This window comes from Pyrgilauda ruficollis, unplaced genomic scaffold, assembly GCF_017590135.1.
Source record: "Pyrgilauda ruficollis isolate IOZ18807 unplaced genomic scaffold, ASM1759013v1 scaffold63, whole genome shotgun sequence".
Lineage (NCBI taxonomy): Eukaryota > Metazoa > Chordata > Aves > Passeriformes > Passeridae > Pyrgilauda > Pyrgilauda ruficollis.
Genome location: NW_024528044.1, coordinates 2,779,350 through 2,807,341, shown reverse-complemented (window position 1 = coordinate 2,807,341; position 27,992 = coordinate 2,779,350). Strand labels below are relative to the sequence as shown.

The 27,992-nt window shown below is 35.4% G+C and overlaps 1 protein-coding gene across 3 annotated transcripts in view; it reads right to left on the bottom strand.

The window, feature by feature from the left end:
• AKAP6 (A-kinase anchoring protein 6) overlaps positions 1–27,992 on the bottom strand; it is a 212,372-nt gene that overhangs the window by 172,654 nt on the left and 11,726 nt on the right. For all 3 annotated transcript variants that reach the window (XM_041484100.1, XM_041484101.1, XM_041484102.1), the window contains exons 3-4: positions 5,455–5,706; positions 45–1,826 (exon numbers count right to left, since the gene is read on the bottom strand). In XM_041484100.1, the coding sequence (XP_041340034.1) occupies positions 45–1,826; positions 5,455–5,706 (2,034 nt within the window). The remainder of the gene's footprint in view (positions 1–44; positions 1,827–5,454; positions 5,707–27,992) is intronic.

The window sequence follows — 27,992 nt, the reverse complement described above, 5'->3', positions numbered from 1 at the left end:
CCTTCTCAAGAACACAGTAAAAGAATATAGGATTATTGTCTTACCTCAATTTTTTCCCATATGGTTTCATAATTCTCTTGATGTTGTATATCTTGCATCAGTTGATGAATTAAAGCTGATTTATTTGAAGGAGAGGTCTCATTTCCAGTGGGCTGAGTGGCAGCAGTCCTTTCTGACTTTTCTTCAATGTATTTTTTAATGCAAGATACAGGCATACAAAGATCTTCATCAGAGAGAATATCACTGAGAGGCCCAGATTCAATACTGTCACCCAAGGAGGATACTATATCACTTGAAGAACTTGGTGAAATTCTACCCCTTTTTTTGTGCTTTTTTGTCTGGTATGTTGGATACATTTCTGAATCTGAGTTCATTTCTGACAGCTCCCAGTCATCAATGTTTTGAATGGTTTCTCTTCTGGGCTTTTGGGGCAGCAACTTTGTCAAATTTTCAAGTTTTAAAGCTAATACTTCAGTCTGTTTGAGATGTGAAGGAAGTGCTAAATATTCATCAGATCCATACCACACCTCGTTGTCCTTAGTGGTTTTTTGAGTACAGTGTGGTGTTGAAGATAAGCTTTTATTTTTCTTTCTTCTCAGTAGAAGAGGGGATGAGCTGGAAAGCTCAGAACCAGCTGAAGAAGCACTGTTTTGGCTACGTGTTGGTGAGCTCGGGGGCTCAGTTTTACTTTGTGATTGCCCATTTGGATCTCTATGGTTACAAGAATCTGACGATGCAGAAGAATCTGTTTCTGTCTCGTCCAGAGACTTAGAGCTATGAGAAGTAATTCCATTCTGCAGAGAACACCCTCTTTTTTTGACCTGGGTTGATGAAGCTGTTTTACACATACTTCCAGGTGTTCTGTCAGTTTTCACCTTCTCTGGAGAATCATGAGACTTCTTGTGCTTTGATTTTTCTTTACTGTTGTAGAAAGTACACTTTCCTAGAATTATGGGACTGTCTTTGAAGTGATTATTTATTGTGTACTCAAGATTCTTATCACTTATTGTATTTAAGCAATCGTATGACTGACTAACTGCAGATGGACTGTTAGTATAGGGCAGCTGTAAAGCTAGGCAAAGCTTGGACCTGTCTGGTGGATCTAACAACGAGGGTGTACTTCTACTCATTTCATTTTTCACTATTTGAGAGATTTGCCTTTTTAAATCATTGGCTTCTATATACTCTTTAAACACATCATCTTTCAGAAACAGACCTCTTTTTGGCAATGTAGGCTGCGTAGGAGAGTCTTCATTATAGTTAAAGCAGTCTCTTATGGACCTCTTAGGTGTTGAATTTTCACAGTGAGAGTGTTTGGTATTTTCACCAGTGTGCTGTGGAGGATTGCACTCTGGATTCTTTGATATGGAAGCTGCTTTGCTGTCAATAGGTAAAACACCATTTTCAGGGAAAGGTCCTTTAGAAGGAGAGGAATTTCCAGAAGGAGATGCTAGTGAGAGATCATGTGATGCTTTCTTGTCTTTGGTTTCTTCATCTTCTGCTGAAAGAGGTACATGATTTTCTTTCTCCTTCAAAGCTTCATTACACTGAGAAGCAATGGAATCTGTTGCTACTGCAAGTAAACCCACGCTTTTGATAAGTCCTGGAAATTCCTTATCCATCTCACTGTAGTTCCAGGATTCAAATGATTTTGCTTTCCCTTGACTGGAGGTCATATCATCCAGAGCACCAAGCAAATCCTCACTAGGACTGTAGTCAGATAGTTCAAATGCAGTAATACCACAATCCAGGGACAAGTAATTTTGAGAACATTTGATGGTTAACTGTCCAGAATCATCAACTTCAGTTAAAGAGTCAAGACGATCCTGAAATACACAAAGAAATGGTATTTTTTTTTAATATTAATTTTCATACACAGAACACACAGAGTAATGAAACAAAAAACAATTCCTATGTTTCACTGCCTAACATCTAGAGAAAGGTTCATCACTGACCTGTCTCTTTTTGCAGTACCCTGTAATAAGCTAACCATTCTGAAATATTTGGGAATTAAAAATGGCAGTAAGCTGAAAAATGCTTCATTTCAGTCTGGTACAGCAAGTTACCTAAAACAGAACAGCAACTCACTTTTGTGTTGGTATTTTCCTCATTTAATTCTGCTTTCAGTTTTACTTACTGTGTAGGTGGGGATTCAGAAATTCTATACAGCAGACTTGAAGTATTTCCTGTGTTGACTACATCAAACAGGAGGGAGGGTACCTTGGGGGCTGGTGAGTGTACCAGTCTTCTCGTTAATCTTGTTTTCTCAAAAATCCATGCTGTTCTACCATCTTTCAGTTGATTGGAAGAATGTTTTTCCAAGCATCATGCAGCAATGATGGACATTTGTTCCCATAATTATAAGGTAGAGACTGCTAATTATATTTCCCTTTTTTTGTAGCATTATCATCTGAAAATTTATTTGCCAGATATTTAGAGCACAAATGAAGAATGGCACAAGGAAAAGAAACTATAATGCTAAGCCTCCAGACTGACATGTTCCCTTGTCAATATTTTCTCAATGGAAGTCCTTCAATCTCAGAAACATGGACATAACCAGAGGAGACCATCTCAGGTGGCAAATGCGATTTTAAGATCAAAGTCAAATTAATGCTTATACATATTTTGGTATTTTTTGAAGAACAGTAAAAAAATCTGATGAGATTAAAATCCAAAACTGCATGATAAAAAACGTTCACAGCAAAATTATATTTAGTATACAGTGTAAGCATATTTTCAGTAGATCTTCTAATATACAGGACTTTTGCTTATGGAGACTACTTTAAAAGAAATATCATGAAGGGGAGAAATTAATGTTCTAGGATTCTAATTATACATGCCTAAATCAGTATACTGGTCTTTCCTTCCAGGTTTGTTCTCATAATATATTTTTGAAGCAAACTCTGAGTATCCGCAATAGGTTTATGTCTGAATTATTCTGTGCAATAACTTGTCTCACTACACTGCCCAAATCCATAGTTTAAAGACCCTTAGCATCATGCTTGAAGAAAGTGCAGTAACCACATAATCTCTCCATCTCACAGTAAACTACATGGATTTGTCTGAACAGGAATTATATTCATAAAGAAGGCTATTGTTTCCTAACGCCCATAAAGATAAAAACATACAATATCTGAGCACTGTACTCCATCCACCCCCCCTCCCCCCCCCTTTACTTAAAGTAAAAATAAAATCCTCCAGCTAAAAATATTTATAGAAAAAAATTACTAGAAGGGTAGATATCAGCCATACTCTTGGATACAGAATGTATCTCTTCTTTAGCAAATTTTATCCAGATGTAGATCCCATGCCACAAATTTGGCATTGTCAACAGCTCAGAATTAAAAGGGAAATTTTCTATAAATCTGTCAAATTTGTATATTGGAGATGCATTTGTTAAGGAAAATAGTGACTAAACAAGCTGCATTGTCCTTCTAATCTCAGGAAATTATTAGGAACTGTAAAACCATATATAAATCAAAACCTTTCCAAGGCCCTTAAGGCCTTTATTTTTTCTGAATAATGAGTTGCACTTTTTTGTCTCTTAAAAATGTGTTTATATACATGAATAAAATTTACAATCATATACATTAAACCATCTTACTTGGTCATTTTCCAAGCAGCCTCTGAAATGTGTGCTTCAGATGAGTTTTATTTAATGCCAGTATTATCATGCTTTTATTGTTTTTATTGCAAAAAAATTTTATATTTAATTATTTGTATGGCCACCAATAGGAATGCTCTAGTTAATTATTTTTCCTTTTTATGTAATAATTCTTCCTTTAAAGTTACAAACACTAAAAAAAAGATGGGTAAGAGTAGATACTATTGTCCCTACATTACATTTTATTTATTTTTTTATGTTCATCAACTAAATCCAGTATCATTATACCTCATAAAAAGCCTGAATATCTGAAGGTATTCCACTGCAGAGCAGTTTCTATGGACCTATTCAAACAATAGGGCAGAAATTTGATATCAACACTGTGTCCCTGCTATTGCTAGCCATTAAATTTATCAAATATTATTTATGTTTTAATTGGGGTGAATTAGAAAAAATAATGTCAGTATATTTCATGGCATAGTACCATGTAAGCCTATCTGGCAACATGTGTTTTCCCTACTGAAAAATAATCTCTTTTCTTCCCCAGTCAGTCCTTCTCTCTATAGCAGGGATGTTTTTTACAGCAGTTGCAATCAGATCCAGATGGAACATTTCCTGTTTCTTAGTATCTGAATATGCACCTTCTTTATGTCTTGAAATTACTGTGTCCTTCTCATAAAATGACTTCCCACTAATACACAAATCTGGGTATAAAGACAAGTGTACATTTCCTTCAGACCTGCCAGCAGTTTACCATCAAGGGCAAAGCAGAAACTGAAAGAGCCAGGTATGTACGCATCAGGAAGAGGGGGTGTGAAAGGTGGGCCTGGGTATCTCTGAGCATTGATTTCTGGACCATCCCTTTCGTTGTGCCAAAGAAAAATAGAAAACCCAACATGGAGCAGAGAATTATTCACATTCCCTTTGAACTTGAGTGATACGAAATTCAGGACGTGTATAGGGGACTTCTGACTTCCTCTGTAACACAGGTCACAGAATTCACTTCACTGATCTAGAGGTTTCTTTCTGTAAATGCACCCAATCATTACAAAAGCATTTTATGTTAAACTTAGGACTAAAACGAAAAATCTTCAACCTGGTATTTACTAACCCTAACTATCAAAAATGTTTATCTTCTTTAAGTTTTAAAAATGTAGGCCAATAGTGTCCTTCTAATTAAGATAATTTAGTAGTGATAAAGTCAAAGGAAAAGGCATTTTAATTAAATGAACCCAGCTTTACAAACCATTTATAGGTATGTACATTTGGCACACAGAGTAAACAGTGTACGATTCTTGCATCATTGTTTCTCAGAAAAACTGCATGACTCTGAAGGCATAATGCAGAATTGCCACTCAACTTAAAGACCATCATCTTGCTATAAAGAAATGTTCACCTAGGCTGGAAAATTTTGAAAACATTTTGTAAGTTTCACATTTGTGTGTGCAGAAAGGAAATGTCTAAACTTTCACTGAAGAAATCACTGCACACTGAAATTAACTTTTGAATTGGCTGTAAACCTTAAATATCCAAGTGACCACAATAACAACTTTGAAACAGATGCACCACTCTAAGTCTTTGAAATCCTTTCTGAAAAATATTTCAATCAAGAGAAAACATTGCTAGAAAACATTGCCAGTAGTATGACATTTCTCAAAGTTGATCTTAATTTGCACTAATTTTGTTCAAAGGAACAGGTATCAGCTAATTTTTTTTTTAATTAAAATGAATTTAGTAAAATATCTAGAAGTCATCCTTAAAACTGTCATCCTAGCAATTTTAAATGTGCAAGATGGATGAGCTGCTTTGAACACACATAAAACCCTTCCATCTGGATTTAGTTACTGTACCTCCTTAGTCTCTTCAGAAAATGCTTGCAGAATATCAGTCTGCCTGGTGTAGTTTCCATTGGCGTCCTGTAGTCCCTGGAGAATACGTTCTCTCAGAACCAGGACAGAAACACGTAGCTGGTGCCAGAGCAGTTGCACTGTATGGATATCGACTATCACATTGACAGAGTAAGACAGAAGCTTCAGGGAAAACTCAGTCTCTAGTAGAGCATGTATTTGTTCAACATGATCAGATATATCTTCACAAATATCCTGTAATGGAAAAATAAAGTAGATATTTAGCCACAGGCATGGTCCTTTCATGGATCAGATCTACTTTTCATGTACTTTTAATTAAATGCAGAATAGATTTTTTCATAGAGGAAATATACTGTAATTAATACATCCAGAATTTTTTTTTTTTTTTTTTTTTTTTTTTATTCATGGCAATGCCACAGCAACTGAACCAGCAGCTGTCCTCTTTGGCAGTACTGCTCAGTAGGTGCAGAGACAGCATACAATAAAGAAGGATGGCACAACAAGATCACATGAATCACAAGCAGAAAACTAACACCATCAAGTGACATCCTAGAAGACAGCAGTAGCAATGAAAGCGGTAAGATTGCCAGGAGCTATCACCCTCCCTGCTACACACACACACAGCCACACACACCCACCATTAAAATGCAAAGAATCTGGTCTGTGCCATCATCAAAAAAATTCATTTGGACAGAATTTAAATCTAACCTCTAGAACCAAGAAGGTCAAAAGTCTGGGATAGACTCAATGGGAATAAGGTATTTCTGCTACCCATTGCTGTCTGTGGTGGTGACAGGGCACTGATTTTTGTACCATCCTGCTCTGGGCACAAAACTGAACAGAAGATGGGGGAAAAGGAGAAAGAGGGAAAACAGCGAAGCTGGAAACATCTGTGTTGAGAAAGGACAATATGGGTTACCAGGTTATAAAGCTAAACTTTTGATGGGATGGTATCCTCCAAATTTAAAATTAATGTTACAGATTATTAAGGTTGTGCTGCATACAGAGTAAAATAATTTCAACCTACTCTTCATTCTCTTTGTCAAAGAACAAATCACAATGCTGAAGAACATTTAGGCATATGCTATTGAGCAAGCATCACTCCCTAACACTTCTGTTTGAAAACTATGTGTAAAAAGCATGTTATATACAAGTAAGGAAATGTGACTAAAACACTGAAAAAAATTGGCACTGGACCTAAAAGTTTTTTCCAATGTCTCTGGCAGTGACTTAAGATGACTTAATAATATATTTAAATCCAAGACCTACTTATAAAAAAATATTAATGAAAATCTTCTGAAATCTCCTTTACATTTATATATATATATATATATATATATATATATATATATATATATAAAAGTGAAAATAATCAACACTTTGCATTTCAAATTTGCTATTGAAACAATTCTATCAGACAATTGCAATGAAATCTTATGTCTCTGCAGTAGCAAAACAGCATAACAGGAAAATCAGTAAGCCTGATTATTTCTAAATTAATAATACAGTACAGTACTTTCAGTTCAGATGTGGCATCTTCAGTATGAAAGTAAAGAGAAAGTATTTAATATGTAATTGCATATATGTAACAAATTAAACCAAAATCAAATCTCTAGATAATATTAAATAATTTTGTACAACAGATAGTACAATATTAGCTGTTATCAGGTGCCATTGCTAGGGACTGGTTTTAATAAAACGCTGACAGTTACATCAAGTCCTCTTGATGCAGGAGTATTTCTCAGAAATGCCAGATGAGCACAAAACTTTGGGGTTTCAATGAGCAGATCACTGCAGAGGCATTAAGATAAAGGCAGTATCTCTTCCCCTGTACCCTCAGTCCCTTGCTGTAACAAGCAGCATCTCTGTTTGCAAGTGCAACACACACAGCCTCACCTGCCAACATGCAGCACTGCAAGTGCTCAGGGCTTCCAATGTCCACACACTTCCAGGTGAGCAAATGCACACTAGTTACCAGATTAGTGTGCTCATCTAATGCTACAAACATGCAGACAGAGCTAAAACTCTCTGAGCTCTGGAAAAAGATCATATTATCCATTCAGCCAACTACAACTGATACATAACTGAAAAGCACACCTGTAATTGTATGTTTTTTTAAAGAATATTTCCAGTTAATTAGTTTAACTCAATTTGCATTTACTTCTTCAAGATTGTTAATGATCTTTTTCCTCTTGGCCATAAAGAAGCTTAATTTTCATTTCAATGATTAAAAAACAAATTTTGTCCGGTAACTGTAATTTTGTAAATTAGACACAGTCTACAGAAAAGTACTTAATAGACCTCCATTTGGACTATTTCCATGAGTGAGCTTAAGGACGTGCCAGACTCCAAAACAAATTTTTAATATTTTCAAGCTTCACACATACAATTACATGCTGAATTCAACTACCATATGAATTCTCAAAGTGGTTGAAAACAGAAAGCCATAAGAAGAACTAACAATGAGCAAGTGTCTTATGGCAATTGTTTGATAATGTACTGAAAATACTGGCTAATGCATCTAGGTCATTCTCTTCATGTCCCATTGTGCTAGCTACAAAAGCATCTCAGGCTTCTGAAGTACACAAACTTTCCACAACAAACCAGATTGGTACTGAAATGCAAATCCCAGCACCTCTTGGGGTTTGAAAGGAGCAGATATTCAAGAACATATGCTGTTAATTTTTGCATGGCTTGCTAGGAGTTGGTCATTTTTCCTCAAGAAGCAAAGTCTACTTACTTACAGATTACTGTGGCACGCAGCAACAGCCAAGTGCTTTATGTACTAACAAGGTAATTAACAGCTCCTCACAGCTTCAGTAACATGGAGAGAACCTAAGCCCAGACTTGGTCACATCCAAAATCACATTCTCTGATCTTACCACATAAGACTACCATGTCCATAGAAGACAAAGCACCAGCTCTTAAAGTGTTGAGGTTACAGACAGTATGGGTGGCCTACATAAAGCTTGTAAAAAAATAATTTTGGGCCCTACTGATACCCCCTTTCCTTGATTTTAACTGTCATATGATGGTGTGAAGGTGAAGGCTGTGCCAATGACAGAATAACTGTGTACAAGTTAATGCTAGCCTAATGCAGGAGAAAATAATTACAAAGAAATGCTAACTTTTGCCATGGAAGTTAGTGCTGATTAGTGTTCAGCAGAACAGCATTAATAAATCTGCATCCTATTGACCTGTATCTTTTCTCTACACTTGACTGGCACACATCAAGCATATCGAGAGGAAACAATACAATGGCAAATCCAGTTGACATTTTCTAGTCATGCTTTCTTTTTACTGTACCTGATGTCTAGATTTACATATAATTCAGTAAAATTAAACAATTACAAATAGCACAGCTCTGAATTTAATAATAATTATAATTAAATCTGCAATAATTCACACAGTTGAAATAGTGCACAAAAGAAGTCATGTAAAAGTTATTTAAGTTCATTATTTTATTTAGGCTCAGAATCAAGACCTGGTAGAAGATGGTTTCATTCTCTTCATTCTTCCTAACTCCTTGTAGGTAACAGCATTAGGTAGAGCAAAACCAGCAGAACACTGTTTTGTGTCTTTTTACACTCTGTATTTATAAATAAAGAACAGCACTGTCACGAGATAGCATCTAAATGCTGCCATGAGTGCCAGTTGCTCTTACCAGAAGTGGCAGATAAATAAAATAAATGAGGCACTTTTAAGGAATAATCTATTGGCATCTGTAAATAAACATAGTTCCATGTCAACAGTAATAATATAAAGCCTATACATATATGGGCAAAATCTTCCCCATTTTAATAGTATATAGTTTCATATCATAATAATATAATATAATTTTTAGATAACATAATTAGATTTTTAGAAAGCACCATTGCCAAAACAATTTTAATAATCATTAATCTCATATGTCAGCTAGGTTTTTTTATTTTTACACTGTTTCATAGCAATATTAAGGTAAAGATTTTGTCATCCTCTCATGGGCTTTCCGATAGCACTGACTGTGGAATTTCTCAGGCTACAGGGGTTGTACCCCATTTGGCTGCCAACTGCCCACTTCACTCAGTCTTCCAGACAGCTGATCCTGTAAATTGCAGCTGCTGAATCCGTCAGCCTGCTCAAAGCCCTCCATGTCAACTAAAATAGCCTGAATTGCAAACATGGCAGTAGATGAAGAAAAGGAGCATAAACAAGAGTCAAGAGTCAATGAAAGCCACTTTCATGTTGACTTTTAAAAGTATTTTCTCTCTGGTCCTTAAGAAATTGTATTAAGATGTACATGAAACTACTGAAAGATGAAAGGTTGGAATATGTTGCTTTAGACTTAGTATCAGTGACAGAGAAGCTATACTGGAGATTTCTTTCTTTGATCTTCCAGTAAAACCTCAGCAGGAAAAACAGATTGCTACTGCATCTCACAACTGCTGAACATGTTGTGAGATGTATAATATATATGTATAATATAATCTATGATTTAAGAAAATATCTATCTATTTGGTCTTTCTTTTAAGTGCTTTTCAATTCTTCAGAAGACAAATATTCCAATCAGAATGTACAAATACTTCTCTTCAGAAAAAAAATTTTGAATATATGCCACAGAATTTTTTTATTCGTTACTTTAATTGGACTTGAAAATTATAAATTAACTCTCTGCACTTCCCTTTTATGCTTATGCATATATAAGAAATGAAAAGAGAGAGATTTTTATTTCTGAACTTCTTTTAGAATTTTTCCTTTAAAATGCACTCTGACTTCACAAAGGAAGTTTCTCATTTTTCTCATCCCTACCTGCTGTACATTGTGTTACAGTAAAGATAAAACTATTCTCTTTTATTATTAGTCAAACCTTAAGAGCAAATGCTACACATAATTTTTTTGCAGCTACTTTTAAGTAAACAATTAAGTCACACAAAATAACCATACATGAAAAATCCAGACTTTGACTAAGCAAAATCAACTGCCAGGGAAAGGCCTGAACTGACTTCGAGTTACCAGCCTGTCAAAAAGCCACTGAAGTGCTGTAGTGCACCTTGTATGGTTGTGGCATTCAGTGACTAAGGGAAATGAATGCATTATACTGGTGAAGAATGCAAAGGAAAGCAGCTACTGGGAGGGCTCTGAGATTACTGACCCTTGCCTTCCGCTGGCACTGCCAGCGGGAAATACCTTGGTCCCCAAAGCCTCTCTGCTCTTCCCTCATGATACCACGCATACTACTGATAGTTTCTTTTCCTGGCCCACCATCATTTTCTGCACATTATTCTCTTTTCCAGCTTGGCTTTTATTTTGATTAATTGACTCTCATTTTTTTAAGTGAGGAACATTTTAACTATTGCAAAATTCTATCAAGTGTATCTAAGATGACCCACTTTGTATCATACAAATATTGCTATTGAAAAATTCTCAAAAAAGTTTTGAAAATAAATATTTGGTTTGGGAGCCCTAAGCAAGCATGTTTCAATTGTGTTTTGTTATCTCAGGAATTGGTGAGTTACATTCTTATATCCCTGTACTTAGAAAACAGTGTGAAAAAGATGTCAAATGATCGGCTCTTTGACAGAGCTGCTAAAATAGTAATGGCTTCTATGTAATTGTAGCAAACACATAGGGTCTCTGTGATAATTTATTAGTTGTTTATGTGTTTTCTTAGTTTATTTGTTGTGTAAGTATATTGGTTGACTATTTTTCTGCAAGAAAAATGAGTAAGAAGAATGGAAGTAAGATATGATATCACATGCCAAGCACTTCAGGCTGAGGAAAAATGCCTGAAATGTTAATGGTGAAACTCCTGTCCTGGAATTCCAGCAATTTGCATTTGTTTTGCCATATGGACTATTGCTGGGGCCAAAGGATCAAACATACTGGGAACATGCAAAAGGATCCTTTTGTCCAGAAACAGGGCAGTTGTTGCTGGAAGTTATTCCAGATCACTTGCCAGTACCAGCTGCACTGTCTTACAAACCTAGGCCAGCCTGTACTTTTCTGCAGGAGGGAATGGCTCCAGGGAAGAGAGGCTTCTATCAAATGTTTATATCCCCTACTAAATTTAATCAGTAATTTAATGGAAAAAGACTTTCTGAACACAGCATTCACCACAGGCCAGATTCTTAATTACAGGGAAGCATTTGGATCACCAGGAATCTACAAATAGCTGATGCACAAAATCACTCTTAAGCCCAACGGTGGAACTGGAGAGTCACAGGAAAAGTTATGGCAATAAAATGAGGCATATCAAACTGTATGGAAAGAGAATTGTGCAGACAGGTCTGGGCTAGCCAATTCTGAGATATTCCTGACAACAGTAACATTGATGCATGAATTATATTTGTGAAAGAAACTGCAAATCCAAGGTGAATGTCACAAAAAAGTTGTTGTGGGAAGTGATGCAACCTCTGCAACTAAATATTGTTTCCACATTCCTGAACTTCCACTGGTTCTACTGTGCAATGTGCCCACAGTTTTTGGAGAATTTTCCTATTAAAGTTATCACTGTACAAGATTCCTTCTATGCGTAACTGTACAATTTTTCATTTATCTCAGTCATGATAAAGCAAACTGATTTTTATCAAGGCCTAACTTTGAAAATTTTAAAATAATTAAAACTTGACATGAAATGTCATATTTGTGCTGACTGAAGTCTGGTTTTGTACTACACTCTGGAAGGCATCATTGCAGAGGTACTCTAGAACAGCTCTTCACACAAGAAGATAAATAGTGATGAACTGTGCAATAGAGTAGCAAATTTTGTTTCCAGCTACTTCTGACAAAAAAGGAAAAATACCAAACTCTTATGAAAACCTAGTTGCTGAACTGTGCAATAGAGTAGCAAATTTTGTTTCCAGCTATTTCTGACAAAAAAAGGAAAAATACCAAAAAATCAAGTGGTACTAGAGAAAAGTTGGGAAAAAATATGCACTCTTCAAAGGCCTGTTCATTGGATAATGGTAATTTCTAAATTACACTGATTATTTAAGATCACAAAGAAATAAGAAAAAAATTATGAGTTAGCTTTACACTAAGCACACTCATCATGTGCTATACATTCATATCTCTAAATGGAATATCTATTCATATTTATTAAATGGAAGAGAGATTTATAAAAACATCCTTCAAATACCTTGTAATCCTCTTCACATAACTCTTTCTACCATAACAGAAGAATGTAGGATATATTTTCCAACTCTCTTGATAGCTACCTTTGATTTTTATTTTTTTACTCAGCACTTTCTTGCTTTCTGTATACCATATATACTAAGTGTAATTAAAAAGCATTTCTAACTCTTTTAAATTTTAAACACAAAAAAAAAAAAAAATTGAGGGTGCAAATGGAAGTACATTTTCCTTACAGTGAACATTTACAATCTGCAGTAGCTAAGCCAACCAGTTCCTGGCTTCCTGGCCAAGACTAGGCAGATTTCGACCTCAGTGTAGAGAGTACTTTAGCACTGGCTGTGTGGAAACCCTGACTACCATTCCGGGCAATACAGACAAAAACTTAATGCTATAAAAAATCAAGTCAGTTATATGAAGAATGAGAAAGAAGACCACTCCTATTATTTGATCATAACTTCTATAATTTTATCTATAATATTAAGTAGCTACCAGAATTCAATGCTATTGCATGAATCAATCAATAATTTCCCCGCAAAACTGGTTATACTTTTGAAAACAGTGAGTTTCAAACATTTTTGCTAGCAAACTATTAACCCTGACAGTTCAGCTTTGAATGTGTCCCACTCTTGTTCTCTCATAATTTTCAGTTTGAGTATTTGGAACTACTCTCGTCATAGACTAAGAACATTTCAATAATTGTTTAAGCTTTCTGCAGGGCCATAGGATCTTTATTGTCTGTGCTCTGTTTTCTGGTCAGACAATCAAAATAGGTGCATCTATCTTACTTTTTCAGCTTATAGATTTCTTTAGAAAGACTCAGGTTTTTATTAAATGCAACAGATTTAGTTAGGGTCTTTGAGAACATCTGCTCTCAAGAGAAAACTTTAGGTAAAAGAGAAAAAAAAATCTTGGAAAAAAGTCTTGTTCTTGAAATAATAAAGTTTTAAATTACAAACAAAATGTATCCCTACATAAATACCACAAAGTTTTTTGCACAGCATTGAACTACTGAATGAAAGGAACTTCAAGTTCACACATGAGAAAAACTCAGGCCTTCTGCAGAGGCATGCAGAATACAAGAGAAAAATTTTAATCAAAATATTTTTACTTACTTAAGCCAAAGAATACTAACCCCATTCACTCTCTTTGACTGAAGCTGAGTGACTATAACAGAATTTAATAAAGGATGGTGAGACTCTACTCTCATCTCAAATAAGATATGAAGAGTCAGAAGTGAAGAACTACCATCTGTGCCAGGTCTCGTATAATGAAAATTGATAGCATGGTAGGAAGTTTCCAAGATAAGTGGCTGTTTATATCACTGCAGCTAAGCCTCCAAGAGCTTCTGTGACATGTTTTTGAAGTTATTTTCCATCAGTCACTATTTAGGACAGCAAAAGAGACAGAATCTCTCTTGGTCTTTATTACCAGACTTTACTGGCACTGTGGTTCCCTTTTATGTTGTTCAATGAATTGTAGAATCATTTTGATTGGAAAAGACCAAAAGCAGGCATTTAATTCATGCAATCTTATGGGAATTACTGAGTGTTTTTGCTTGGTTTAGAAACATGGAAAAGAAGATTTAGAATCTATTTTGCATGCTGCTTTATGTTTGTGACCTTCCTGCCCTCTCTCGTGAATGACAAATATTGAAGCCAGTTGGAAAGCCCTTGTAGATCTCTCAAAGAATTAGTAACAATTACAAAGCACTTAGAGCATCTGGAGGCACCTCCTGTACTCCGAAACAGCTACCACCTACCCAGCATACCAGGAGGATTCTTCCATTCTGGATATCATTTACTTTACTGTAAGAGTCAGGGTTAGAATGTATAAAGCTGTGCTAGAAAAAAAATTAAATAAGTAAATAAATCAATCCCCACATACCACATTAAAAAAAAACCACACACACACACAAACAAAACAAAACAAAAAAACACCACTCAAACAAAAAAAACTCCTAAATTTGCTACATGGAGGAAAAACTCTTTGAAAGACTGGAAGAAAGATATTTTACATACTTAATATCTTAAGTGAATGAAGAAATAAATTAATTTTAGAAAAAAACATATTTATATGTCTTAAAGACATCTAAAATGTACAAGATTTTAATTCTAATTTCAATTCTGTAATTGCACATGAAGTTTATTTATTTAATTAGGGAAAGAACTCTTTGGGCAGACTAATCAAGTCCCTTATCACAGAATCAGAGAATGGTTTGGGTTGAAAGGAACCATAAAGATCATCTCATTCCAACCCTGGTGCCATGGGCAGGGACACCTCCCACTAGACCAGGCTGCTCACAGCCCCATCCAACCTGGCCGTAAACACTTCCAGGGATGGGGCAGCCACAGCTTCTCTGGGCAACATGTGCCAGAGCCCCACCACATCCCCAATAAAGAAAGTCTTCCTAATATCTAATCTAAACTCTTACAATTTGAAGCCATTTCCCCTTGTCTTGTCACTACAGTTCCTGATGATTATGATTTTTATGCTTCCTGATTAGATGATACATTAAATATAAAATGATAATATCATTACATTCCGATATTTGTAACATATGTCACAGAGAATGTTCCTGTGGTTTTTGACCTGAAATGCAATAAAGACAAAACTACACAACCCTTCCCTGCCAAGTTCACATCCACAAAAGGAAAAATAGGGTAGGGGGTTTTGTAGGCTTTTTTAGGAGGAATATAATGGAGATTAAATTGGAAATCTGTACTTATGGGACTGGCACGACATCCAAAGCTATCTGAACCATTCAAACCACATGTCAACATGGGACTTTGCATACAAAAGCAACTAACATATATTAACTAGTATTTCATGCTATCTGATTATTTCCAAATCTGTCATCCTGCATGGCTATAATGTTAATACAGATGTATATTTAAAATTTTGTGTATAGTATCTTTTCAAAAAAATTATGTCCATCATATTCTTGAATTTTTTATTTTGATGTAGGATAGTGTGCTGTATAAGTAGCAAATGACAAAAAACTCAGGTTTTGCACCATATTTGCAGAAAACTGGTCAGAAATACTTTTAAGATAAGCTAGTAAAATTGCCATATCTACAACATAAAGCACTTCTTTACAAAAAAATTGTCACTAAGGAAGCTAAAATTCTTTGTCAATAATAGCTGCTTGACTTGGCTGCTTATAAATGTAAGCATGACAGACATTAGCATTTAAATACTAGAATTAAGTCTAAATATTTAAATAAGACATCATATTTTAGTTAGAACTATTCAAATACACTGTACTTGTAATTTAGACACATGTTACAACACTGTAGAGCATATTCCAACAACATATTCCTTCAAGGCATATTCCAGTGTGACAGTTCTGAGAAGACAGCTTGCGCTCTGTTAGGATAATTCTAATGGTGCTGATTTTTGGCTTTACAAGAGAATTTTCTGGTGTAAAGCACTAACACATTTAATGGCTGTTAAGACGTTGCTGCTTGATAAAGTACTTGTGCAATACACAGTAGGACTAGAGTGCTTTGAAGGAAGGAGGAAATGAGAAGTGTTTATCTAAATATTTATTCATTTTTATGTATACATATATTTAATATATAATAAATAAATAATAATAATAATATATATTTATTTATGTAAAATATATTTATTACAGGTTGCTAACTGAAATAAGATCCTTGATTTGTAAAGAACTTCATAGTCAGTGTCATTTCCATCTTTAGGAAAGCAAGACAGCATGGCCTGTGAGATAAACTGTTTCTTATGCTGGCAGCAAACAGTTTTATCTCTGAACAGGCTTCTTTATATACCATTTTATTTTCAAGCTAAAGCAATAAGCTATAAATTATCTTTATCTAGACTGTAGCTTTCAGTGATGAGTGTAACTCTTGCCACTGTGCAGGTTCAGTGAGAAAGAGAAGTTGTTTCCATGCCTGGGCTTGTAAAGCAACCCTTTGAAATTCAATAGTCAAACTTGTCTGTACAGAAGTTAATGAACTTAAGTGGCTTCAAGCTTATAATGTGTGTTTGTGTGTTTAAGTCACGTGTAAAAATTTATATTTCCTGCAAAAATAGTCATCATCAATTTAGCCTTGAACTGAATCCTACATTTAGACAAAGTCAAATCTTTTATCTTCCTCTGATAATAAGATTGACAATAAATGGCACTGGATCCCTGAATTGTGGTATTCTGAAATATAGGGAATAGGAAAGGTAAGTGGCACATAAATTGCAAGTGCTCATATTTCCATATTCTTCTTGTTACAACTGGGCTGGCTCTGCAGAGCCCTAGCTGGGTCACAAGCTTTCCTGTGAGCTGAAGGGGCCGTGCTGGGCTGGGCTGGATGTGAGCCTGGAAATACAGTAAGCCCTGCTCGGTAGGACGCCAGCTAATAGCCCTGCCAGAGCCTGCTTCACCCTGCCCAGCTGCACTGCCCCCCCGGCACAGGTCATAGAAAACACCCTGGACACTGAGGGACTGTCTAATTCTGGTAGGTTTTACTGTACAGCAATCTTTATGGTTCTACTGTACAACAACCTTGAAAAGAACATTTTCTATTTTCAAAACATTTCAAAAATTTCTGTGCAGGTCATCTTCTACTAAAACATTAAATCCATAAGGCCATAGAAAAACAAAAAATATTTTCCTTTTCTCAACAAGCCACAGTCAGATCAGCCAATCTTGGCAAGTTTGAGTAAAATGAAAGGAGTATTGGTATTTTGAAACAATCTTTTTTATTTTTCTTACAGCTCCTCAATATTGAGGCCTTTTCACAGACATATTTTCACCACTTCATCAAGAATTTTGTGACACTGAGTAACTCTGAGCCAATGGGAAGTTTGGTCAGCTGTGAAATTCTTGAAATAGTATTGATAACAGCAAGTCTGTCAAACCTAATATATTTATATATCCCCTCTACATCCATTCTCTTAAAATTCTACCACTGACTATAATTTAATATCCTGCCCAACATGAACCAAAAATGTCCTACATAAATCAAATGTTAATATGTTATCTAGAACATTGTGATTCCTCTCAGCCATTACTATAAATTAACTTCCAGCAAGAAGATGTACTAAAACCCAAACCTACTGTTTAGCTCTTTTAATAGGGGTCAAGAGAGGCCATAGTTCTTAAAAGAGGTGTATCACACTCCAAGACTGAAGCATGAAGGATGGCAGAACATTACAATTGCTCACTGTAATGACCCCCTTCCCACAACATTAATCCTACCATCCTTTGAATTTCAAATTATGAACAATTTCTAAAATTTACCATTATTGTTATAATATTTCATATTTCATATGTCTTTTACAATGTCAGATGGAATCAGGATCATCAAAATAATCCATAAATTTCAGCTGAAGATGTTTATAATTTATTAAAATTGTTTTGCAGACTTCAAATGACATTCAGGTAATAATCAGAATTTAACTTGACTCTACACTTTCTGATTTTGTGTCCAAGGTAAGCATACTGGAAAAACAAAGTAAACCAGGAGAAGTATTCATTCCTGAGAAAGTTTCTTCACTTTTCAGTAGAGACTATAGATATGGAAGAGGCAATTACCATACCAACTATGTATCTCATTCAAGGCAATCACATCAACGTTAAATGCAAAATCTGTTTGCACAAAAAGTTATCAAGTCAGGAGAAAGGCAAAAGAAAATACCACTACAGATGTGACAACAAATGAAACATAAGCAGAGACAAGGGAATGGAGTAAACAAATTTTAAAATGGAACCTCTACATAGCAAGGACTGTGAGCAATAGCAGGCAGTTTCCACATGGAGGACTGCTCCAGCATGAACCCAAGTGTGCTGAATAGAAATAAACAGCAAATCCACTTCAAAATCACACTCCCAATCCAAAATAAAATGATAATATAGACATGCCCACAGAAGAGTAAAACCATCTCTCTAGTTTTACTTGTATGGAATAGAATGAATTCAGACTCCTACTCTACTGACACATCTCAACAGATGAAGCAGCAATCAGAAAAGGATATGAAATGGAGCAATAACGGGCACCCACTACACTTAGCCTGGTACTATGCACATAAAGCTGTAGCAGAATTTTCCACTCCTCCTTTCTGAGCTTTAAATGAAACTTTCACAAATAGCACTTGGGAGAAGAATATGGCAACTGCCATTACAGAGATGAAAATACTAACTTGTTATGCCAGCAAAATCTAAACAAGAGCAATTGGCCACTGATGCATGGGCAGCTGAAGAGCAAAAATAAAAACCTTTTAAAAGTCAACAAAAAATTCCAATTAACAGATGCAACTCCTGCTATAATCTATGGGCTGATTTCCCATTCGTCTGGCACCTTGTAGAATCTACAAGTCAACAATTCTCTATCCAGTGCCAGCTTTTGCTTCAGAGAAGTCAAAAACCTTTATCATCTTAAGCCAATGCAAATCTTTGAAGAAAACAGCCTTGGCTAACCAAAAAATTCTTGAACTTTTCCTGTAGACACAATTTCAAAAGAATGAATAATTTTGCAGAGAGAACAGATGCTTTTGAGCAGTCTGAACATACTCAGGATATGGCACACACAGAATTTTGTGAGCTGAGAACAAAACTAAAACAAAAGGCATTTGGAAAGCATACAATGCTCAGAATACTTTTTAAATGGTCTGCTAAACTAGTGCAACTGTGATAAGCAACAGATTTTTCAGGACATTTGGTCTCCTTATGAAAAGTTACAGAATTTATTCAGGTTCTAATAGAATTCGTAAAATCTGCATATAATGATGAAGTTCCTTGTTTCCTATTACTTACTTCAGTCTGATGGTTTCCTAAACCTTTACTAAACACTTCTTTCCTCAATATGGGTCAAAATTGTAGCCCAAGTAATGCAATTAGAATCTTAAAGTGTCAATTTCTAATTATACTGTGACCTATAAAAAGTTAGCTGAGTAATGTCTAACAGACTAGAGAAGACTGAGCATTAGGTTTCACCTCAACATGCAGTAAAAAGCTAAAATCTCCACATGGAAACAGAAGACCAAGAACTTTACACATGACAAACATTTTTTACCTTCAGAAGTGAAAAGTTTTAATTGTTTAAGCCTAAGACTGTGATTGCAGAAACTTTACAGTGTGTAGAAGAGGGAGTGAAAGAGACTGAAGAATTAAGAAATCTACATCTACAGAGAAAAAAATCTGTCCATTTTGCAAGTTAGAGTCACAACGCACAGGAAATGCAATGTACTGTTTCAAACCAAACACATTTAGGTCATGCAATGCTTCTAAAGAACTTGAAAACCAAATGATTTATTAAAAATGCTTTTGTTTATAAAAAAATCAAACTGAAAATTAATTGCTTTACACTTTTTTAGCATTTTATAAAATATTTCAGCTTAACGGTGTCTTACCTCATTTATACTGGAAGGAGAGTTTTCAATTATCAGCTTTGCAAAAAAAAAGAATGTCCCATTTCCTTTCCTCAGCTACAGGAGTTACATGCAACCAGCAATTCAAAAAATATATGTCTGTTTAAAAGACAGACAGGTAAGCCATAGATGATCTGTAACCCAATCCATCTTCAGTGCAGAGTCAACAGCTTTTGTTTTACATTAAATGTAGAGAATTGTCTGCTGCCTCTACCTGTGTTATTGTGCAGATCAAGTTTAGGCCTGTCTGCTCTTCCCCTGCACGTTCTGAGCTACAGTAGAGATTTCTCAACATCCAGATCTGCTGTGTGGCAGCTCACTGAAATTTCAGCCGACACTTGGAGACTTGCAATTAGCAAGGTTATTTTAAGCACTGACCTAAGTTCCAGCAGAATGTTTATGGCATTATGACAGGAAGGAATCCAGTATCATATCAGTCACTTGGTAACCCTGTAAAGCTGATCTTGGAGATGAGACCCTCTAATTCACAGCATAAAATTGAATATCTGATCCCAGATTTACTTCAGCTTTTGTTTTTAAGCTTTGAAAAGAGTGGAAATATTTACTTGGTTCATATTAGGAAGCTTAGAACTTATTTTAGGACCTGGTAGATCATATGCTTGGAACAAATGTATTAATAGGAAGTTATTACTTCCCTAATGGAGAGATTCATTACTTACAAAACAGAGGCTGTTACTTTTGCAATGCTCATATTTGTAATAATTAACTATTACATTCTAAATGGGAGAAGAAAACAGCTTGGAGTTGTTGAACGTATTGCAGCTGGACTCTATAACAATACCTTTTCATTTCCCCCTGGTTATTTTGAAAAGGGCTCCCTCTTCTGTACAGGCCTTTGGAATTCCTTTGGAATTCTCTGGCTGTCTAACTATTTCTAAGTCATGTTTAAAGGCTCACTCATTCCTACACACCCTCATTCCTCCCCCTTTCCCCCCTCCCTCTCCTTTCTTTTTTTTTTCAATTCATGGATCAGCTTTCCTGTTCCCACCCATCCTCATACTTCCAGCAGTGGCAGACCTAACCTCACACAGGGAACCACAACAAACAGCTCATCTGCCTGTATAGGTTAGAGCTGTACTGGTCAGCCAGTTCATCCGTGTGCACACACACTCAAGAGGAGCTTTTCTGAAAGCACTGCAATCAGAAACCCTCTTAAATGAGAGAGTTTTTTTTTAAAGGAGAGTAAATGAAGGGAAGAAAAAACAAACCACAAAATCAACCAGCCAAACAAAATCCAAGAAAATTTGCTGCTTCTGCAAATTATTTCATAACTTCTACACATCACTTATCACAATGAAACCGTTCCTTTGATGTTGTAGCAAAATTCACTGGAGGCAAATTGTACTTTTAAGAATAAGAGTACTAAGGAAACAGTGGTAAAAACAACAAACTTCTGTTATCCTTTTAAAATATCAAAGGTATCCTGAGTTACATACAAACTTGAGATGGCACTCAAAAAAATTAGCAACAAGCTAACCTTTAGAGATAGCCCAAATTGCAAAATTCAAAATAAAATCTAGGCAGCAGTCAAAGTCTTCAAATATATCACAAGATGAGAGCTGGAGTTTTTGAATGAACTGACCATTCATATAGTTTTGAGATGGGCAACTCTCAGAAGGATACTGTAGTCACCCCAGATAGTGTACAGAACCTGAAAGCATACACAGTGCTGAAATCTGAACATAAACACAGAAATGTTATCATCATTATTACATAACTACCTTCCTTCTGAAGAATAACTTCATGAGAGAACATTTCTTATTAAATACCATAACGTAACAATTTGAAGATATCATGAAAGCTTTGGCTTGCTACTGCAGTATAGCCTCAGCCAGTAAATACTATAAGGAAATTTAGAACAATTTCTGGCTAAATTTTTTAAAAAATCATTGCTCAAAATGATTTCAAATAATTTCAGTTAATAATTTCTTCAGTTTCAGCTTCAAATAATTCTGGCTTCAGAAACATTGTATCTTTCCTAGGAAAAGCCTTAGCTTTCATCAGCTGCTAGTATTTAAACAGGTAGCTACATAGGCTACAGTAGATTATATCCTTTTAGCAATGTGAAATAGATTTTCTAAGTTAGTTAAAACTGTAGTTTTATTTGTGGAAAACAACAGCATGACACGTGGAGATGCTATGATTCTACCAGGGTTTCCTCTGGTTTGGGGCTTAAATTGTAAAATACTGAGAAAGAATAACTGAGGGTGAGCCGCTCAGTTCTCTCTTTGAAACTCGATTCATGCCTGCCTAATAGCAGGAAATCAATTTTTCTGGATATCAGTTAACTCCAAAAACACATCTCATAATGTTGTTTGCATTACTAGGTAGTTTTTACTTGTTGATTGGAATCCCTGTTCCAATAGGGAGCAGTAGATGAGTCGAGTTAGGTGAGAAAGGCATGTAGTCTACTGATGAGTTGGACATTGATTACCATCTTAATTAGGAAAACTAAAAATCATAAAATCATACCATGGTGAAAGAAATACCAGCAGAATAATATACATGAGCTGATGTTAATAATGAAACACTGCATAGTAGGAAGACAATTCAGTAAAGCTGCAAGGTTTCATCATAAGTGTTTTGAAAGATCTTTACTGCTAACTGCAAAATTTGACACATTTTTAGTGAGTTATTCTGGAGATGGAAAAGGGAGAAGGCCAGAAGGAAAAATCCGAGGTTAGCATTAATGAATGAGTCATGTGTTTTCCCTGAAAGACAAATAGACTTTTGGAAGGGTTAGGTAAAATGCTCTGTGAAGTGACACCCACAATCAATTTCATCACTTGTGTTGACTTATACAGTCTAAATGAAATTACTGAGGGGGGTGTGTATTATTATTATTATTAATAATAATAATATATTTATTTGCTAAAAATGAGGGGTTTGGAAGTTATTTTAGAGGAAAAAAATTTCAGAACTTATATGAAAGGCTTCTAATTTCAAACTTGTAACATCACTGTAACTTTTTTTCAATTACATTTGCTTGAGGTTTCATTCCTATGCTTTTCCCCTTGAGCTAACCTTTACAAACCAGCCTACAAAATTTATATTAGGAACTCAACATTTTTTATATAAAAGGCTAAAAATGCAGTCCTAGTTTGCAACTAACTTGATCTTTTATAAGTAGAGCCAACTGATCTGGAATACAAGTTAAGCTAGTTTCAAATTTTCCAGTTAAAGAAATCTTCACTGGAAAAAAAAATTATTATTGATTTAAATCAAAATTTTGCTAAGAAATTTCTGCTGGAAAAGCTTCTCAAAAGCAGAATAGGCTTTCTCTCCATGATATCCACTTTGTACAGGTGACTCAAATGCGTATGATAAAAAAAAAAATTGCTTTACAACATTCTAGTACATTTCTGTGATTCTCAATGGCAATAAAAGAGACCAAAATTCAGATCTCTTTTCTACGTGGTGTTTACTGATTCACACAAGTGTAACTATCCTTGGAGTACATCAAAGACCTACACACAGTAATTCAAGGTGGGTATCAAGACAAGTGTTGGATGCATGATCTTCTTCTAAAAGTTTTAAGACAAAATTCAAGATAAACAATTAAGATAAAATTCAATTTGTGGATTTGAAAATAGCAGAATAGGATGCTTTTATTCTCTTGCAGGTAATATAACCAAGTCTAAACACAGAAGTGGGAATGTTCAAACTTAATGAAGATTCAATTAACAGATAGTTTTATTATTTCCCCTTAAATCTTCCCTAAGCACCCCACCAAGCCATTATAAGCAGAAATGGAAAACATTTCATTACAAACAACAAACAGATTGAAAGCAAAGCAGATGAATTTTAAAAATACAGTTTTTGCAGTCTACCTCCATAATTAAAAATTAAAGTTTAACAACAAATCTCTCCCAAGTGCTTGTCCAATTGCCTGTATCTGCATTTATTTAATATCTTCAGAATAACTACAGGAAGAAATGCACCTATATGAAGCAAAGAGAGGTAGCAGACATTACCTCTCCTTTTGATAAAGGAAACATCAGTGAATACCACCTTGGCATTTTCATTACTGTAATTTAAATGGAGTATCAGTGAGAATCACTTTTTTCACTGCATATCTATTAGGTACCCGTTGGCTGCAGCCTGTCTTCCATTAGCACCCAGCCAGACTGAAGGTTTCATCTCTTCCTCCCCTACACTTCTAGATTCTTTGAGGAAACAAGGAATTAAATGGACCTGCCTGGAGTGCACACATTTTGACTCCCTTGTTATTCTAGCAAACAGCTGAACTGAAAAACAGTTGAAGCTGCAGATTTCACTCACACAATTCAAGCTTAGAATCCTATTAAAAAATCCTCAATGCATTATCATTACAAAGTATGAGCTGACATATTTGAAGACATATACTGCAATTCAAAGACTCTAAGTGGAGTCAGACTTCTCTGTTGTAACATTTCATCATCCTCCCGACAAACCAAAAGATAAGTAAGGTTACTGCACAGGAACACTTTCTCTAAATTGCATTTCTAAAATTTTACAGAGAACAAATAGAATATATAGGTTGAACAAGGACTGCACTTTTAGTCTTTTATATAAAAAGTATTGAGCTCATAATACAAAAACAGTTTTCGATTTTACTCTGAAGGATTTAATAATGAAAAACTCTAAACATGGTATTTCCTAGGAAATGGAAGGCTGGCTAAAACTGGTGTTCCTTCTCCTATTCCAAGCACTTGGTTGTCACATTCTAGACATTTCTAAGCAATGGTATTACATCATTCAATTTTTTTTACAGAAAACAGCTGTGACATCCAATATTCATGACCTGTAAGTTTTCCATATCAAGTTATTCAGCTGTTCTTTCAGTCCATGTGAGTTGCAGTGAAATGAAACTGTGCAAAAGACCAAAAATTTTATTCAGTAGTTATAATGAATGTCCATATTGTTCCAAAGCAACAGAAAGAAAACAAAACCTACAAAAATCTTGGTCTTATCACTGCTTCAGTGGACTGGAAGCCCTTTATTCATCCCACACACAAAATCAGTACAGATTTTTTTGCATATTTCACATTGCTACTTATTAGCATTTGATGTGCACAGCTGTATGTGCTATGTGTGAATAATTCTTATAGAACTTCAGAAAGAAAGGAACAGAAAATTCAGACAGAGCACTGATACTTTTGAAGATCCATGCCAGCTCTCATAATCAGCTACCTCAAATTTAGCCTACCTTTCATCTTTTTCACTGGTTTTGTTTGGATTGTTTTGTTTTTTTCAGTGAAGGATGAGTACATTTGGATAAAAGGGGTTGACAATTTAGAGAAATATTTAGATAATAGATATTTAGATGGTCCTAAACTTATCAAAGGAAGTTAAACAAAATCCATTACTCTCCATAGTGCAGAAGGACACTTCTCAAGCTAAAATTTTATCATGCTGGGTACATTATATTTCCAGGATGTTGCCTAAATTGATGTCTGCACCTCTTGCAGAAAACTGATTTTGTAATAACTCTTACCACAGAATGTAAGTGCTCATTTTGATTTAAATAAATTGGGAACTGTAAGCAAAGCAGTGAGAGAACCATGCTGCTGCAGAGAGAGAGTTTGCCTTAGGGGCTGCCTGGGAGGGTGAGGGGGGATAACAGCAGTGGCCTCAGGATGGGTTGAACAGCCATAGCTTGCTCTTAGCGCTGATTTCACTGCCAGTTTATTCTGGACATGGTTCAAGCCCCGTTGTGTCTGTATGGTCTGCACTATGTCAAGTGTGGTACGCTGCAGTGCGTGTGCTGTGCAAAAAAACTTCAAAACAGTAGGAAAAACCTACTAAAATATTAAGTTACCCAGCGACCCATGCAAACCTGAAGAAGCTTTCATTTTGTATCCAAGCAGGAAGGTCTGGGGTTATAGGTATCTTCATCTTCAGGGACACCCTTAATTTAAACACTGTCTCCTGCTAGTGGTATTACCAGGCTGGTATTTTTCTGACATAGAGAAACAGCAGAAATTCACTGCAGATATTGAATGTGTCAAGGTAGCAAATATATATATATGTACATAAATGCACACAAATGTTTCTCTGAGGGCTCTATGTCATCTTTACCACTACAAGATGAAGCACTTTATTTTGCAAGTATGCTAAAATTGACATTAGTAAAGACAATTTTTTTCAGATAAATATTTTTTAAAAACTTGCCAATCACTATTGATAATGCTGCAAAGTTCTGTGCATGTGATAGCAAATTTTCCCATCCTTTCCTACTTCTTTTCTCCCTCCTCAGCAGCAGTGGGCAGCTCCAGCAGCACTAGATGGTGCTGCAACACAGCTGCTGCAGAACCTGCTGCCCCTGATGTCTGCTGGACCTGAAATGTCTCACTGCTCATTTTAATATGAAGTTACTAAACACTATTGCCCAAGGCCTCTGGGTTTTCATGTTGTTTCATTGGTTTTTATTTTGTTTTAACATAAGTTCTAGCTTTCTAGGACCCTATGCTTTGTGTGGTTTTCTTGTCCATGCTGTAAGAATAGAAATAAGGAACAAGAAGAAAATTGACATACATAATAAATGCAATTAATTACACACCAAGTAATTTTTTAAGCTTATCACTTACCTACTTTATCATACACAATGAACCAAGAAGACAAATAGAAAATATCTTCCTACAATACTACAACACAAAACTTGTACCTTATGAAAGTAATTTTTCTAATAGAAATACGAGATAAATTAGTTACAGAAGTAACTAAACAAAGCACAACATTATGTATATGTTATATACATGTTAAAAAGTAATTTAAATGTGTTATTAAACTCCAGATTTCTGTACTTCCATACAGTTCAACAGCTTCCCAGAAGTATAAAGTTCCCTATGTGTGTATTTGTAAAACTATATTTAAATGTCCATTCGTTTTCTGGCTTTCTTTAAATTACTAAATGTAAATATTTTGACTTAATGTATTTCTTTTTAATTTATTGCTATTATTGTTGGGTTTTTGTTATTTTTATTATTGCTGTTATTATTATTATTGTTGCTGTTATTATTTCTGTTTGGTTGGCCCTGATAAGTAGACTTCCATGTGCTGGGTAATTTGCCCACAGGAACTGGTTGTGCAAGAGAGCAAAGTCCATTTGCTGGGAACAGTCTGATGAAGTGAGGCCTTCAAAGAAGACTTGAAGCATCTAATAATTGCTGTTTAATGGAGAATTCTTAGGAATTCTTGTAGCTGATTATAGTTCCTTCTCATTTGCAGTATTTCACTACCAAAATTAAATCACCTCCCTTCCATAAATGCCAAAAGCTGTATTTCCTTTTCAAGGGCAAATTATTCAATCATCAAGGCAACAAAATCTTTAGTCATTCAATTGTAACAACTGAATCTTCATCTTTCATAGGGGAACAAACAAAACTAAGCATAAAACCTCCAATAAGATTGGCAAGGTCAGATTCTAGTAATGCAGGACTGTGTCAACACAAAGCCAGGTGCTGACTACCTGGACGAGGCAGGAACATACCATGACCACACTCAAAACTCTTTGAAATAAAAGCAAGTCCTGCACCCTAATAACCTGTGCATTCATTGATTTGAGCATACTAGAAAATGTATTAAACACTTTAAACTGGTTTTTTTTTTTCACTCCTTTATGGTCATAGACATTACACAAGGCCAGATTTCAAAACAAAAATGCTCTACACAGAAGTTAGACCCATGTGTAGTACTGTCATCTACTTCCCTCCTTCATTTTTAATGCAGTAAGTGTTCTTAAACATGTGCTCTGTCAGACTGCTGCTGTCTCCCCAGAACATGCTCTGGTCCAGGTTAAGGAAGGAAGCAGGGATTTTTGAAGCACCAATTCAGCATGGCAGCAGATGACTCAGCATCGTGCTTCAGCAAAGGACAAACAGGGAGAAGAAAATTAACAAGGACAGGAATCAGATGGGAGTTTTGGAGGACAAAAACTTTGAGAGAGAACCTGAAAACAGCTGAAAGGAAAATAAAACAGGAGAGAGAGGCTGGAAAATAAATCTAGCAACCAGCAGCTAGAA